The sequence below is a fragment of the Oncorhynchus gorbuscha genome, linkage group LG04 (assembly GCF_021184085.1).
Source record: "Oncorhynchus gorbuscha isolate QuinsamMale2020 ecotype Even-year linkage group LG04, OgorEven_v1.0, whole genome shotgun sequence".
Lineage (NCBI taxonomy): Eukaryota > Metazoa > Chordata > Actinopteri > Salmoniformes > Salmonidae > Oncorhynchus > Oncorhynchus gorbuscha.
Window position 1 is genome coordinate 20,793,659 of NC_060176.1, and position 10,694 is coordinate 20,804,352.

The 10,694-nt window shown below is 39.4% G+C and overlaps 1 protein-coding gene across 2 annotated transcripts; it reads left to right on the top strand.

Annotated features, from left to right (window-relative positions):
• The first annotated feature begins 5,230 nt into the window (after positions 1-5,230).
• On the top strand, positions 5,231-8,124 carry terb2 (telomere repeat binding bouquet formation protein 2). 2 transcript variants are annotated; one of them, XM_046346174.1, is made up of 7 exons: positions 5,231-5,601; positions 5,712-5,793; positions 6,283-6,422; positions 6,558-6,625; positions 6,731-6,812; positions 7,541-7,638; positions 7,784-8,124. In XM_046346174.1, the coding sequence occupies exons 1-7, from the start codon at positions 5,538-5,540 to the stop codon at positions 7,805-7,807; spliced, it is 558 nt and encodes a 185-aa protein (XP_046202130.1). In that variant the 5' UTR covers positions 5,231-5,537; the 3' UTR covers positions 7,808-8,124. The 2 variants fall into 2 exon arrangements, with proteins under 2 accessions (XP_046202130.1, XP_046202129.1); XM_046346173.1 differs by having other exon boundaries at positions 5,235-5,601; positions 6,724-6,812.
• Positions 8,125-10,694: the final 2,570 nt, after the last annotated feature.

Below are 10,694 nucleotides of genomic sequence, written 5' to 3' on the forward strand. Positions count from 1 at the left end.
CTTGTTGTTGATTCTTCACAAAAAAATACAGTTTTATATCTTTATGTTTGAAGCCTGAAATGTGGCAAAAGGTCGCAAGTTTAAGGGGGCCGAATACTTACAGGCACTGTAAGTAATTTTTCCAATAATTGTTTACAGACAGATTATTTCACTTATAATTCACTGTATCACAATTCCAGTGGATCAGAAGTTCACATACACTAAGTTGACTGTGCCTTTAAACAGCTTGGAAAATTTAAACAAATTTTAATGACTCCAACCTAAGTGTATATAAACTTCCTACTTCAACTGTACCACTTGGATCCTGTTTCAGTAATAATGAAATCAGACCTTCTTGTTGCGTGTCTGATAATTTACTGTTTATATAGGAGTGGTTAAAACAAGCTAATAATGGCCCTCTGTGTATATCAAAAACAGTTTGGTATGATATTTGCATTGCTACTAAGTAAACCTCCAATTGGTCCCCACTATTCCACCCGCTAAAACCGCTCCTCATCCCGAGTTGTCATCCCAATGCCCGGCAGACCACCCCCGACTCCCCGGATCCCATGGCCCCGGAGAGACCGGGACCTATCCTTCAAGAAGAGCACACAGTGCCTCACACAGAACAGAAGCAGATCAACCGCCAAATTCATGGCAGTCTCTTTGGGGGTGCCACAGAGTTCAATTCTCAGGCCGACTCTCTTCTCTGTAAACATCAATGATGTCGCTCTTGCTGCTGGTGATTCTCGGATCCAGCTCTACGCAGACAAAACCATTCTGTATACATCTGGCCCTTCTTTGGACACTGTGTTAACAAACGTCCAGACAAGCTTCAATGCCATACAACACTCCTTCCGTGGCCTCCAACTGCTCTTAAATGCAAGTAAAACTAAATACATGCTCTTCAACCAATCGATGCCTGCACCCGCCCGCCTGTCTAGCATCACTACTCTGGACGGTTCTAACTTAGAATATGTGGACAACTACAAATACCTAGGTGTCTGGTTAGACTGTAAACTTTCCTTCCAGACTCACATTAAGCATCTCCAATCCAAAATGACATCTAGAATCGGCATCCTATTTCGCAACAAAGCATCCTTCACTCATGCCACCAAACATACACTAGTAAATCTGACTATCCTACCTTTCCTTGAATTCGGCGATGTCATTTACAAAATAGCCTCCAACACTGTACTCAGCAAATTGGATGTAGTCTATCACAGTGCCATCCATTTTGTCACCAAAGCACCATATGCTACAAACCACTGCGACCTGTACGCTCTCGTTGGCAGCCCCTCGCTTCATATTCATTGCCAAAACCACTGGCTCCAGCAGCTTACCGATCATTTCACCTGCACACAGCCCATCTGTAATTAGCCCACCCAAATACCTCATCCCCATATTGTTATTTATGTTTTTGCTCCTTTGCACCCCAGTATCTTGACTTGCATATTCATCTTCTACACATCTATCACTCCAGTGTTTAATTGCTAAATTGTAATTATTTTGCCACTATGGCCTATTTATTGCCTTACCTCCCTAATCTTACTACATTTGCACACACTGTGTATAGATTTTTCTATTGTGTTATTGACTGTATGTTTGTTTATTCCATGTGTAACTCTGTGTTGTTTGTGTCGCACTGCTTTGCTTTATCTTGGCCAGGTCGCAGATGTAAATGAAAACAACTGGCCTACCTGGTTAAATAAAGGTGAAATAAAAAATTACAATTAAATCCATCGCCCTCACCTCAATTTATATATAGCCATTAAAATATATATATATTTTTTTCAAAATCCTGTTTCTCTTATTTTCCATAATTAGCAGTTCATGTTTGTAGTAATGTAGGCAGTCTCTTGTCCACTTTCCCCTTTGACTCAGTCTCTCCAATCGTTTTATTTTTTTATTTAACAAATTAACTTAGTACCAGCTGGATTTCATATAAGGATTATACATACAGGCAATATACTGCACTTAATAGGACAGTAAGTAGATAATATATAAACATATAGACATGCACATTGACACCTAGGTTCTCTAACCAGATTTTAAGCTGAACATCATCAATCAAATTTCAATCAAATGTATTTATAAAGCCCTACTTACATCAGCTGATGTCACAACGTGTGGTACAGAAACCCAGCCTAAAACCCCAAACAGCAAGCAATGCAGGTGTAGAAGAATCAGGGCTTGATTTATAGTACACAGCCCACTGTGACAGCCATGCTGGCATCAAGAGCACACAGAAGCATTTCCCATCAATTTCACAGCAGATAGCACACTGTCCACTGCCCACACAGTAATATATTTTTTAATAGTCTCCTCAATATATAAAATACAAGGCTACATGACATTACTGCATTCAGAGAGACAAAACCAAATTCGTATTGGCATGCATCTTTGTCAGCTAGCCTATAAGCTCCTGACCTGCAAGCAAGCCTTCACTGATGATGACAAAATATTTAACGTGTCCATCATGTGACACCAGACCAGACAAATACAAATACAAACATTTTGTACAGAAAAGTATTAAGTCATTATATCAGTCTCTAATCACCAAGTGTGCATACTAGGATTGCTTGAGAAGCCAATATTTTCCTGTTTTAACCCCTCATTCAGTGCATCACTTACTTAGGTCACCTTCCATCGAATGCTGTTCATCCACTGCTAATAGATCAGAGGACCACTTTGTTCAATAGAGCGGACACTGTAGACTAGTGCTGAGCGATTAGTGCTTTTTGAGGTCGGTTTGGTTTCGGTTCGATTAAAAAATGATCACAGTTTTCAATATATATATATATATTTTTAAAACATGAAATGCACTTTGTGGCTTGAATGCTGTGACACAGAATAAAACAATTAATACAAGTCCCATAATGGTAGTGACTGCCCATTACTGCGTATCACTTATTAACCATTATTTATTCACTTTACTTTAATAAAAATGTTCAGCTGTTGTGTATATTAAATGTGTTTTATTTGATTACTTAATTATTTCATTCTAAGTCATCTCAGTAGAGCTACTGGCTATGCTGTCTGACAAAATCACTATTTTAGTAGCTCTTCAAAGTAAATAAGGCATACTTTTATGACTGCTGAATACCAACTATCAATCCCTTAGCTAATATATTTCAGGTAGAGATACCTCGAGAAGCAACTGCTCTCAAGACTATCTCTCTCAATCGCTCATTCTTCTCTCTTTTACATAGCAGGCATAAAAGAAACACCGACCGGACAAGTAGGCGTGCAATGGATTATGGCCATTGTAGTTCTTTAACATGTTTTCTGCGCTAAACTGCATTGAATATTGGCCTGTTGGAAAATACAACTCCCTACTACATCGCACAGTTTGGGCTTGATCTGATTTATCTCTATAGAAACTGCACATTGTGCACATTGAGCTCACAGACAAAAACAGAATTCAATGGAATTCACATAATTGAACCGATGACGGTCAATTACTTAGTTAAAAAACAAAAAATAACCGAAATTTCCGTAAATTGCTCAGCACGACTGTAGACACTAGTCCTTGCCATCTGAAAGTAACGGCATGTGTGAGATTTGCTAACATGGTCTCTAGAGAGTTAGAATTGCCAAACATCCGCTAAATTGGTTCAAATTAAATACTTTTAAGACACAACATATTGATCATTAAAGGTTAAGGTGTAAAACACACGGATTAATTCAGTTGTGTCCCAGCATCAGGGCCAGAAGACCACTGACCCCCAATAAAGTCAGCTCATATCACCATCATGTGGTTCTAGTAGGTACTACATCTACAGCCCATTGTATGTGATTGTGGTTGCTGCAGAATGCAGTTTTACTTTGTAGATATTATTGCTCACCTTGTGTTGAAGAGAGGGTCGTTATAGATGAATAGAGGGTGCATCACTGTACGCTCCCGAGATAGAAACACACCCTGGTTGTGAGGAGCCATGACTCCCCCTCCTCCTTGTGACAGCTCCTCAACGCAGGCTGATCTGTAAGAGATAATATAATAATAACAATGAGTGAAAGCATCCATAATATTCAAACTAATTTTACCATCAGATGAAGAAATACTGATGTGAAAACACACTTCACTTTTCCCAGATGATGAATTAAATCATGTTACAATATGCCACGTCATCATTCATTCCTTTGTTTAGGCCTAAACACCAGAAATTGAACATGTAAACAAAAATACAAACAAAATGCTGATTACCCTTTCTCTATTGTTTTCTTCATTTTACTAATTAGGACAATGGACTGTCTGGCACTGATGCAGCGGCCATGTGTTACAACATATCCAACTGGACAGACAATAATCTCTTCACTGCTGTGGCTTACATTTGCTATTTTGTCCCAGTTCTTAGGCAGTTTAGCAAGGGTTAAAACCTTCAGCTAACATCAACACATGAAACTGACAAAAATTACATATTTTGTCATTTAGACTGTGATTTACTGTACCTTTAATATCCAACAGAAAAGAGGTTAGCAAGTGTGGATACACCTCTTCCAGAACAGAGCAGAAAGCACAGAAGGCCCCAGGGCCCTTCAAAGACAACTTGTCCAGAAATATCTCTGCCCTTTTCTTATTGGTGTCATAACCCAGGATTTCCTTGCATTCCACCAGAGAGAACACCCTGTCATACACAAGGTATGGCAGCACCTTGTTGACATCCAGCTCCTTCAGTAACCGCTCCCTATGGTGTCTCATATTTTTGCCAGATGGTCTCCGGCGGCTCATCTGCTTCTTCACAAACCAATTCCGAGTATCACTGCCCAGCATTTTGAGGTTGGATAAAATTACTTTTTCTTAAACAATTACCACTCTCTTAGCAAAAGTAAATTGGATGGTAGCACATATTCTACAAATGTGGAGGTTGCCATGCCAAATATTTCCATAATGGTGACTATGTTTCCACCAGACATAATATCTCTAGACAGGAAGGTGGACAGTCTGGACATGGACAAAAAAAATAGTTTGGTGCTTATGTTGTTAAGAGGATTATCATACTCTGTTTAGACCTTCACAAACTGCTCACCATGAAAATACAGCACTCAGACCAATTTACTATTTGGCTTGGTTCTAACAGGCCTAGTAGTCTAATCATAATATTTATATTTGTAATACTTGTCTATTTAAAATCAGTCTATAGTCCCAATAAAATCAGGCTGGGCACTGCATATTTATTTATTGCCATGCTGTCATTGTTCTCTCTTTTCATGTCCCGACAGTGAGTTGAGGAGCTGTGATTGTGTTATAGAATTTATTTGGCATAGGCTACCAGACAGTAGCCTGTGAGTTTGGAGTCAATAAACCGTAAATTCGAGAACTGGTGTGGATACTATAATATCGGGGTGATAAGAGTACCAACCTTTTTTACCGCCAAGATGTCCATGCTGCGCTGCGCTGCTCGCGCCCTCGAATGGCAACATCCGGAACTCGGCCGATCATTGACGTCATCCTCACCTTGATGATTTGCTCAACATAAAGGTTTTCAGATTAACAAGGACAAACATTTTACAAACACTTTTTTTTTACTGAAATCTTTGGACAGTCTTTGCAAAGTATGTTCACAAATAGAACAGCATGGTTCTCAAATAGTGTGAGAAGAGGAAGCCGTTGGTTTTGGGGTAAGTTAGCTAACTTAGCTAGCTCAAGACTAAGTTACTTAGCTACACTTGAATACAATAACGTTACCAGTTTCATAATTTATTGAGTGCAAAAAATATGTATATTTCAGTATCTGAGGGTGGCGGTATTACAAGTTGGGAGACTGCTGACTACCTTTTCAGTGAGGATGCCACCTGTCCTGATACAGAAAGGTAACGTTAGGCTAGCTAGCTAGACTTGAAATCATTGTTGAACACTTTAATAAATGGATCACTAACGTTAGTCACTTTAATAATGACACTTTAATAATGTTTACATAGCTTGCATTACTCATCTCATTGATTTGATTTAGCTAACGTTAGCTATGCACATCTAGCTAGACAGTTATCTAATAAAGTATTTATTCATGAACTATTGTGACTCTTTACCGTCCAGATGAATTCTTACTTATTTGTAAAATAAAATAGCCACTTCGGATGTTGCTTTTGTTTTCTCTTGTTTGTACCTTTGGTCAACCCAGCTGAGCATGTTTTACTCTTTTTGTTCACTGATTTTCCTCTGCAAAATGTGACCGTTTTTGTCCTGTTTCCTGCATGCTGTGTCACTGTCATAGGCCCGCCCCTAGGGTGCATGGTTTCTTCGTCAGCAGTGCATCCCAGGAAATATAAATCGAAATGTAGACCCTTTTTTATTTATTTCAGGATATTTGAGAGTGTGGACTATGCTGAGAACAGGCTAACAGTTTTTCACAGCTTCTATCTAGCTGCCTGTGAGAAATGCCACAGTGTCAAGTCAGTGTGCATCGGTCATTATGTGCTGCCTCCAGTCTCTGTCCAGGAGGGTAAGTAGATAATATCTCAGCTTTCCTTTCCTTGCATTTTGCATGACAGTCATAATGCCATTTTTCCCCATAATAATATTCTCCATAACACTGAAAAATATGCACACAAAATATGTGAATAATTTACCTTTTCAGTGGTGAAAGCAGTGGTTGGGAGATTCATTTGGGAGCAGGAGGATAATGCAAAGGCTGTTGATACAGAGGTCAAATATGCTCTTCATCTTAGTTTCAATTTAGTGAGTCATAATTTGTTCACTTTAAGCACAATTCATTTGTATATGTATTGTATTTCTATTGTAAGGATTCAGATGACAGACTGGCATTGGGCAATAGGCAGAAGGAAGAGGAATACAGTGGAGGTTGCTGTGATCACACAGACATCAATAGTTGGTATGTACTGCGTCTTGTGTGGGTCTCCGGATCAGCTACTAATTTTGAGGGGTTCAGCACAATGACGTATATACACTGAGTATACCAAACATCAGGAACGCCTTCCTAATATTGAGTTGCCTCTCCCCAGTCAGAACAGACTCAATTCATTCAAGGTGTCAAAAGCATTCTACAGGGACGCTGGCCCATGTTGACTCCAATGCTTCCCACAGTTATGTAAAGTTGGCTGGATGTCCTTTAGGTGGTGGACAATTATTAATGCACACAGGAAACTGTTAAGTTTGAAAAACCCAGCAGCATTGCAGTTCTTGACACAAACCGCACCTGGCACCTACTAACATATCCTGTTCAAAGGCACTTACATCTTTTGTTTTGCCCATTCACCTTCTGAGTGGCACATACAGTACACAATCCATGTCTCAATTGTCTCAAGGCTTAAAATCCTTCTTTAACCTGTCTCCTCCCCTTCATCTACACTGATGGAAGTGGAATTAACAAGTGACATCAATAAGAGGTCATAGCTTTCACCTGGATTCACCTGGTCAGTCTATGTCATGGAAAGAGCAGGTGTCCTTAATGTTTTCTACACTCAGTATTTAAATAATTGGTCCAGAACAGAGCAGCTTTTTTTACATTTTTACCAGTAGGGGTCATATTTTCCTATGCAATGATTACAACTATTCAGTATAATGTGCTCACACTAAACAATATACTATTTTGTGAAATAGCCATGCCGTACCCTTTCTGGATACTCCGGATACTCCACAAAGAGAGGGTGCTCTGTGTTGTGAAGTACAACATTACCCAGTTAATAACATGGTTACAGGTAAAACAAATACTTTATCACCCAGCATTCTTACAATTATCCTTATCATGTGCTTTCCATGTGAATATATTATCAATTATAGAAATACATCCTTTCTTGAATAATGGAAATGTTTATAATGTAACAATGTTTTTTCTATTTGAAGGGTATGTCAGTATTGATGAACTGAGGACTTACTCAGGAGAACTTCAAGACTTCCTACCAGGCCATTGTGGTTCTTCAGTCTCTAAAAAAAGGCGCTCCACAGTAGATATTGCTTAATGTCATATTACAAGGATACAGATCACAGGGATAATTAAGAGTAACACTTTTTATTGGAGAAGAACAAATACACTATGGGATGTTAAATGGAAGATTTAGCAGGATCGCTAGACAATGTTGTCCCTTTTTCACTATTCACCATTGTTTTAGTTGTTGAATTATAAAAACATATATATATATGTTACCTATTGAATTAAAGAGTTTACGTACATATATTTTTATTTACACAGACATGATGAGATATACAGTGTGTTATGAATCAGAAATATCTGTCTCTGCTTCATTCACTTTTCCCAGCAAAATGAAGTCCAAACCCTGCATGAAGCATAGAAAATCAAAACTAAATGGTTACCAACACACACACATAGCACACCTGAACCAGACTGGTTTGCAGTCAATACTTAATCAACACCTTGAAGAACAATCACAAGTTCCATACTTGAAACAGTAGATAATTGTACCCAGCCTTTTGCTTGTTACCTTCCAATTTATTTTTATTTTATTTAACTAGGCAAGTCAGTTAAGAACAGGTACAATGACGACCTACCAATAGGCAAAAGGCCTCCTGCGGGGACGGGGGCTGGGTTTAAAAATATAGGACAAAACACACCACGACAAGAGAGACAACACAATACTACCTAAAAAGAGATAGCATGACAGCACCACATGACAACACAGCATCAGCATGGTAGCAACAACATGGTAGTAACACAACATGGCAGCAGCACAAAACATGGTACAAACATTATTTGGCACAGACAACAGCACAAAGGGCAAGAAGGTAGAAACAACAATACATCATACAAAGCAGCCACAACTGTCAGTAAGAGTGTCCATGATTGAGTCTTTGAATGAAGAGATTGAGATAAAACTGTCCAGTTTGAGTGTTTGTTGCAGCTCGTTTCTGCTGCTAGCTGCAGCGAACTGAAAAGACGAGCGACCCAGGAATGTGTGTGCTTTGGGGACATTTAACAGAATGTGGCTGGCAGAACGGGTGTTGTATGTGGAGGATGAGGGCTGCAGTAAATATCTCAGATATGGGGGAGTGAGGCCTAAGAGGGTTTTATAAATAAGCATCAACCAGTGCGTCTTGCGACTGATATACAGAGATGACCAGTTTACAGAGGAGTATAGAGTGCAGTGATGTGTCCTATAAGGAGCATTGGTGGAAATTCTGATGGCCGAATGGTAAAGAACATCTAGCTGCCCGAGAGCACCCATACCTGCCGATCTATAAATGACATCTCCATAATCTAGCATGGGTAGGATGGTCATCTGAATCGGGGTTAGTTTGGCAGCTGGGGTGAGCGATTACAATAGAGGAAACCAAGTATAGATTTTACTTTAGCCTGCAGCTTTGATATGTGCTGAGAGAAGGACAGTGTACCGTCTAGCCATACTCCAAAGTACTTGTATGAGGTGACTATCTCTAGCTCTAAACCATCAGAGGTAGTAATCACACCTGTGGGGAGAGGGGCATTCTTCTTAGCAAACCACATGACCTTTGTTTTGGAGGTGTTCTGAACAAGGTTAAGGGCAGAGAAAGCTTGTTGAACACTTAGAAAGCTTTGTTGTAGAGCGTTAAACACAAAATCCAGGGAGGGGCCAGCTGAGTATAAGACTATCATCTGCATATAAATGGATGAGAGCTTCCTACTGCCTGAGCTATGTTGTTGATGTAAATTGAGAAGAGTGTGGGGCCTAGGATTGAGCCTTGTACTCCCTTGGTGACAGGCAGTGGCTGATACAGCAGATGTTCTGACTTTATACACTGCACTCTTTGAGAGAGGTAGTTAACAAATCAGGCCAAAGACCCCTCAGAGACACCAATACTTCTTAGCCGGCCCACAAGAATGGAATGTTCTACCATATCAAAAGCTTTGGCCAAATAAATAAAAATAGCAGCACAGCATTTCTTAGAATCAAGGGCAATGGTGACATCATTGAGGGCCAATGATGTGGTTTGTGTCTGAGTGGTAGTCATCCCATTAAATCCAAGGATCAGGTCATCTTCCAGTGACGTAATGTCATTGAACTTCATACTCATGACTTGAAAACTTGTCATATCTGTAGAAAATATTTAATTGATTATGCATCTAGGCTAATAGTACAACAATAATATTGCGTTTGCTTTTAGCAACTTCTCTCTGCAGATACACTGTAAAGAGACTCAATGATCAGTTGAATGCACATGAAATCACTGACCTGAAAGTGATTTGGGCACATGCTCAAAACGGATTCTGTCCAAGTTGATAAAGTTATTGATTTAATCTGGAAGAGCCTTTAGTTCATTGCCTGCAGGTTCAACCAATGTAGGTCAGGAGGCAGTTCAGTGATTGCGTTATTGTTCAGACCAAGTTTTTGTAACATGTTGAGTTCTGATGGAGGAAGGCAGCATCATTAGACCACAGGCCTCAGCCCACAGCTCTGTCTCACAACCAGGCTGTCAGGTCTCCCAAGGCACATACAGTGGGGCAAAAAAGTATTTAGTCAGCCACCAATTGTGCAAGTTATCCCAATTAAAAAGATGAGAGGCCTGTAATTCTCATCATAGGTACACTTCAACTATGACAGACAAAATGAGAGAGAAAAAAATCCAGAAAATCACATTGTAGGATTTTTAATGAATTTATTTGCAAATTATGGTGGAAAATAAGTATTTGGTCAATAACAAAAGTTTATCTCAATACTTTGTTATATACCCTTTGTTGGCAATGACAGAGGTCAAACGTTTTCTGTAAGTCTTCACAAGGTTTTCACACACTGTTGCTGATATTTTGGCCCATTTCTCCATG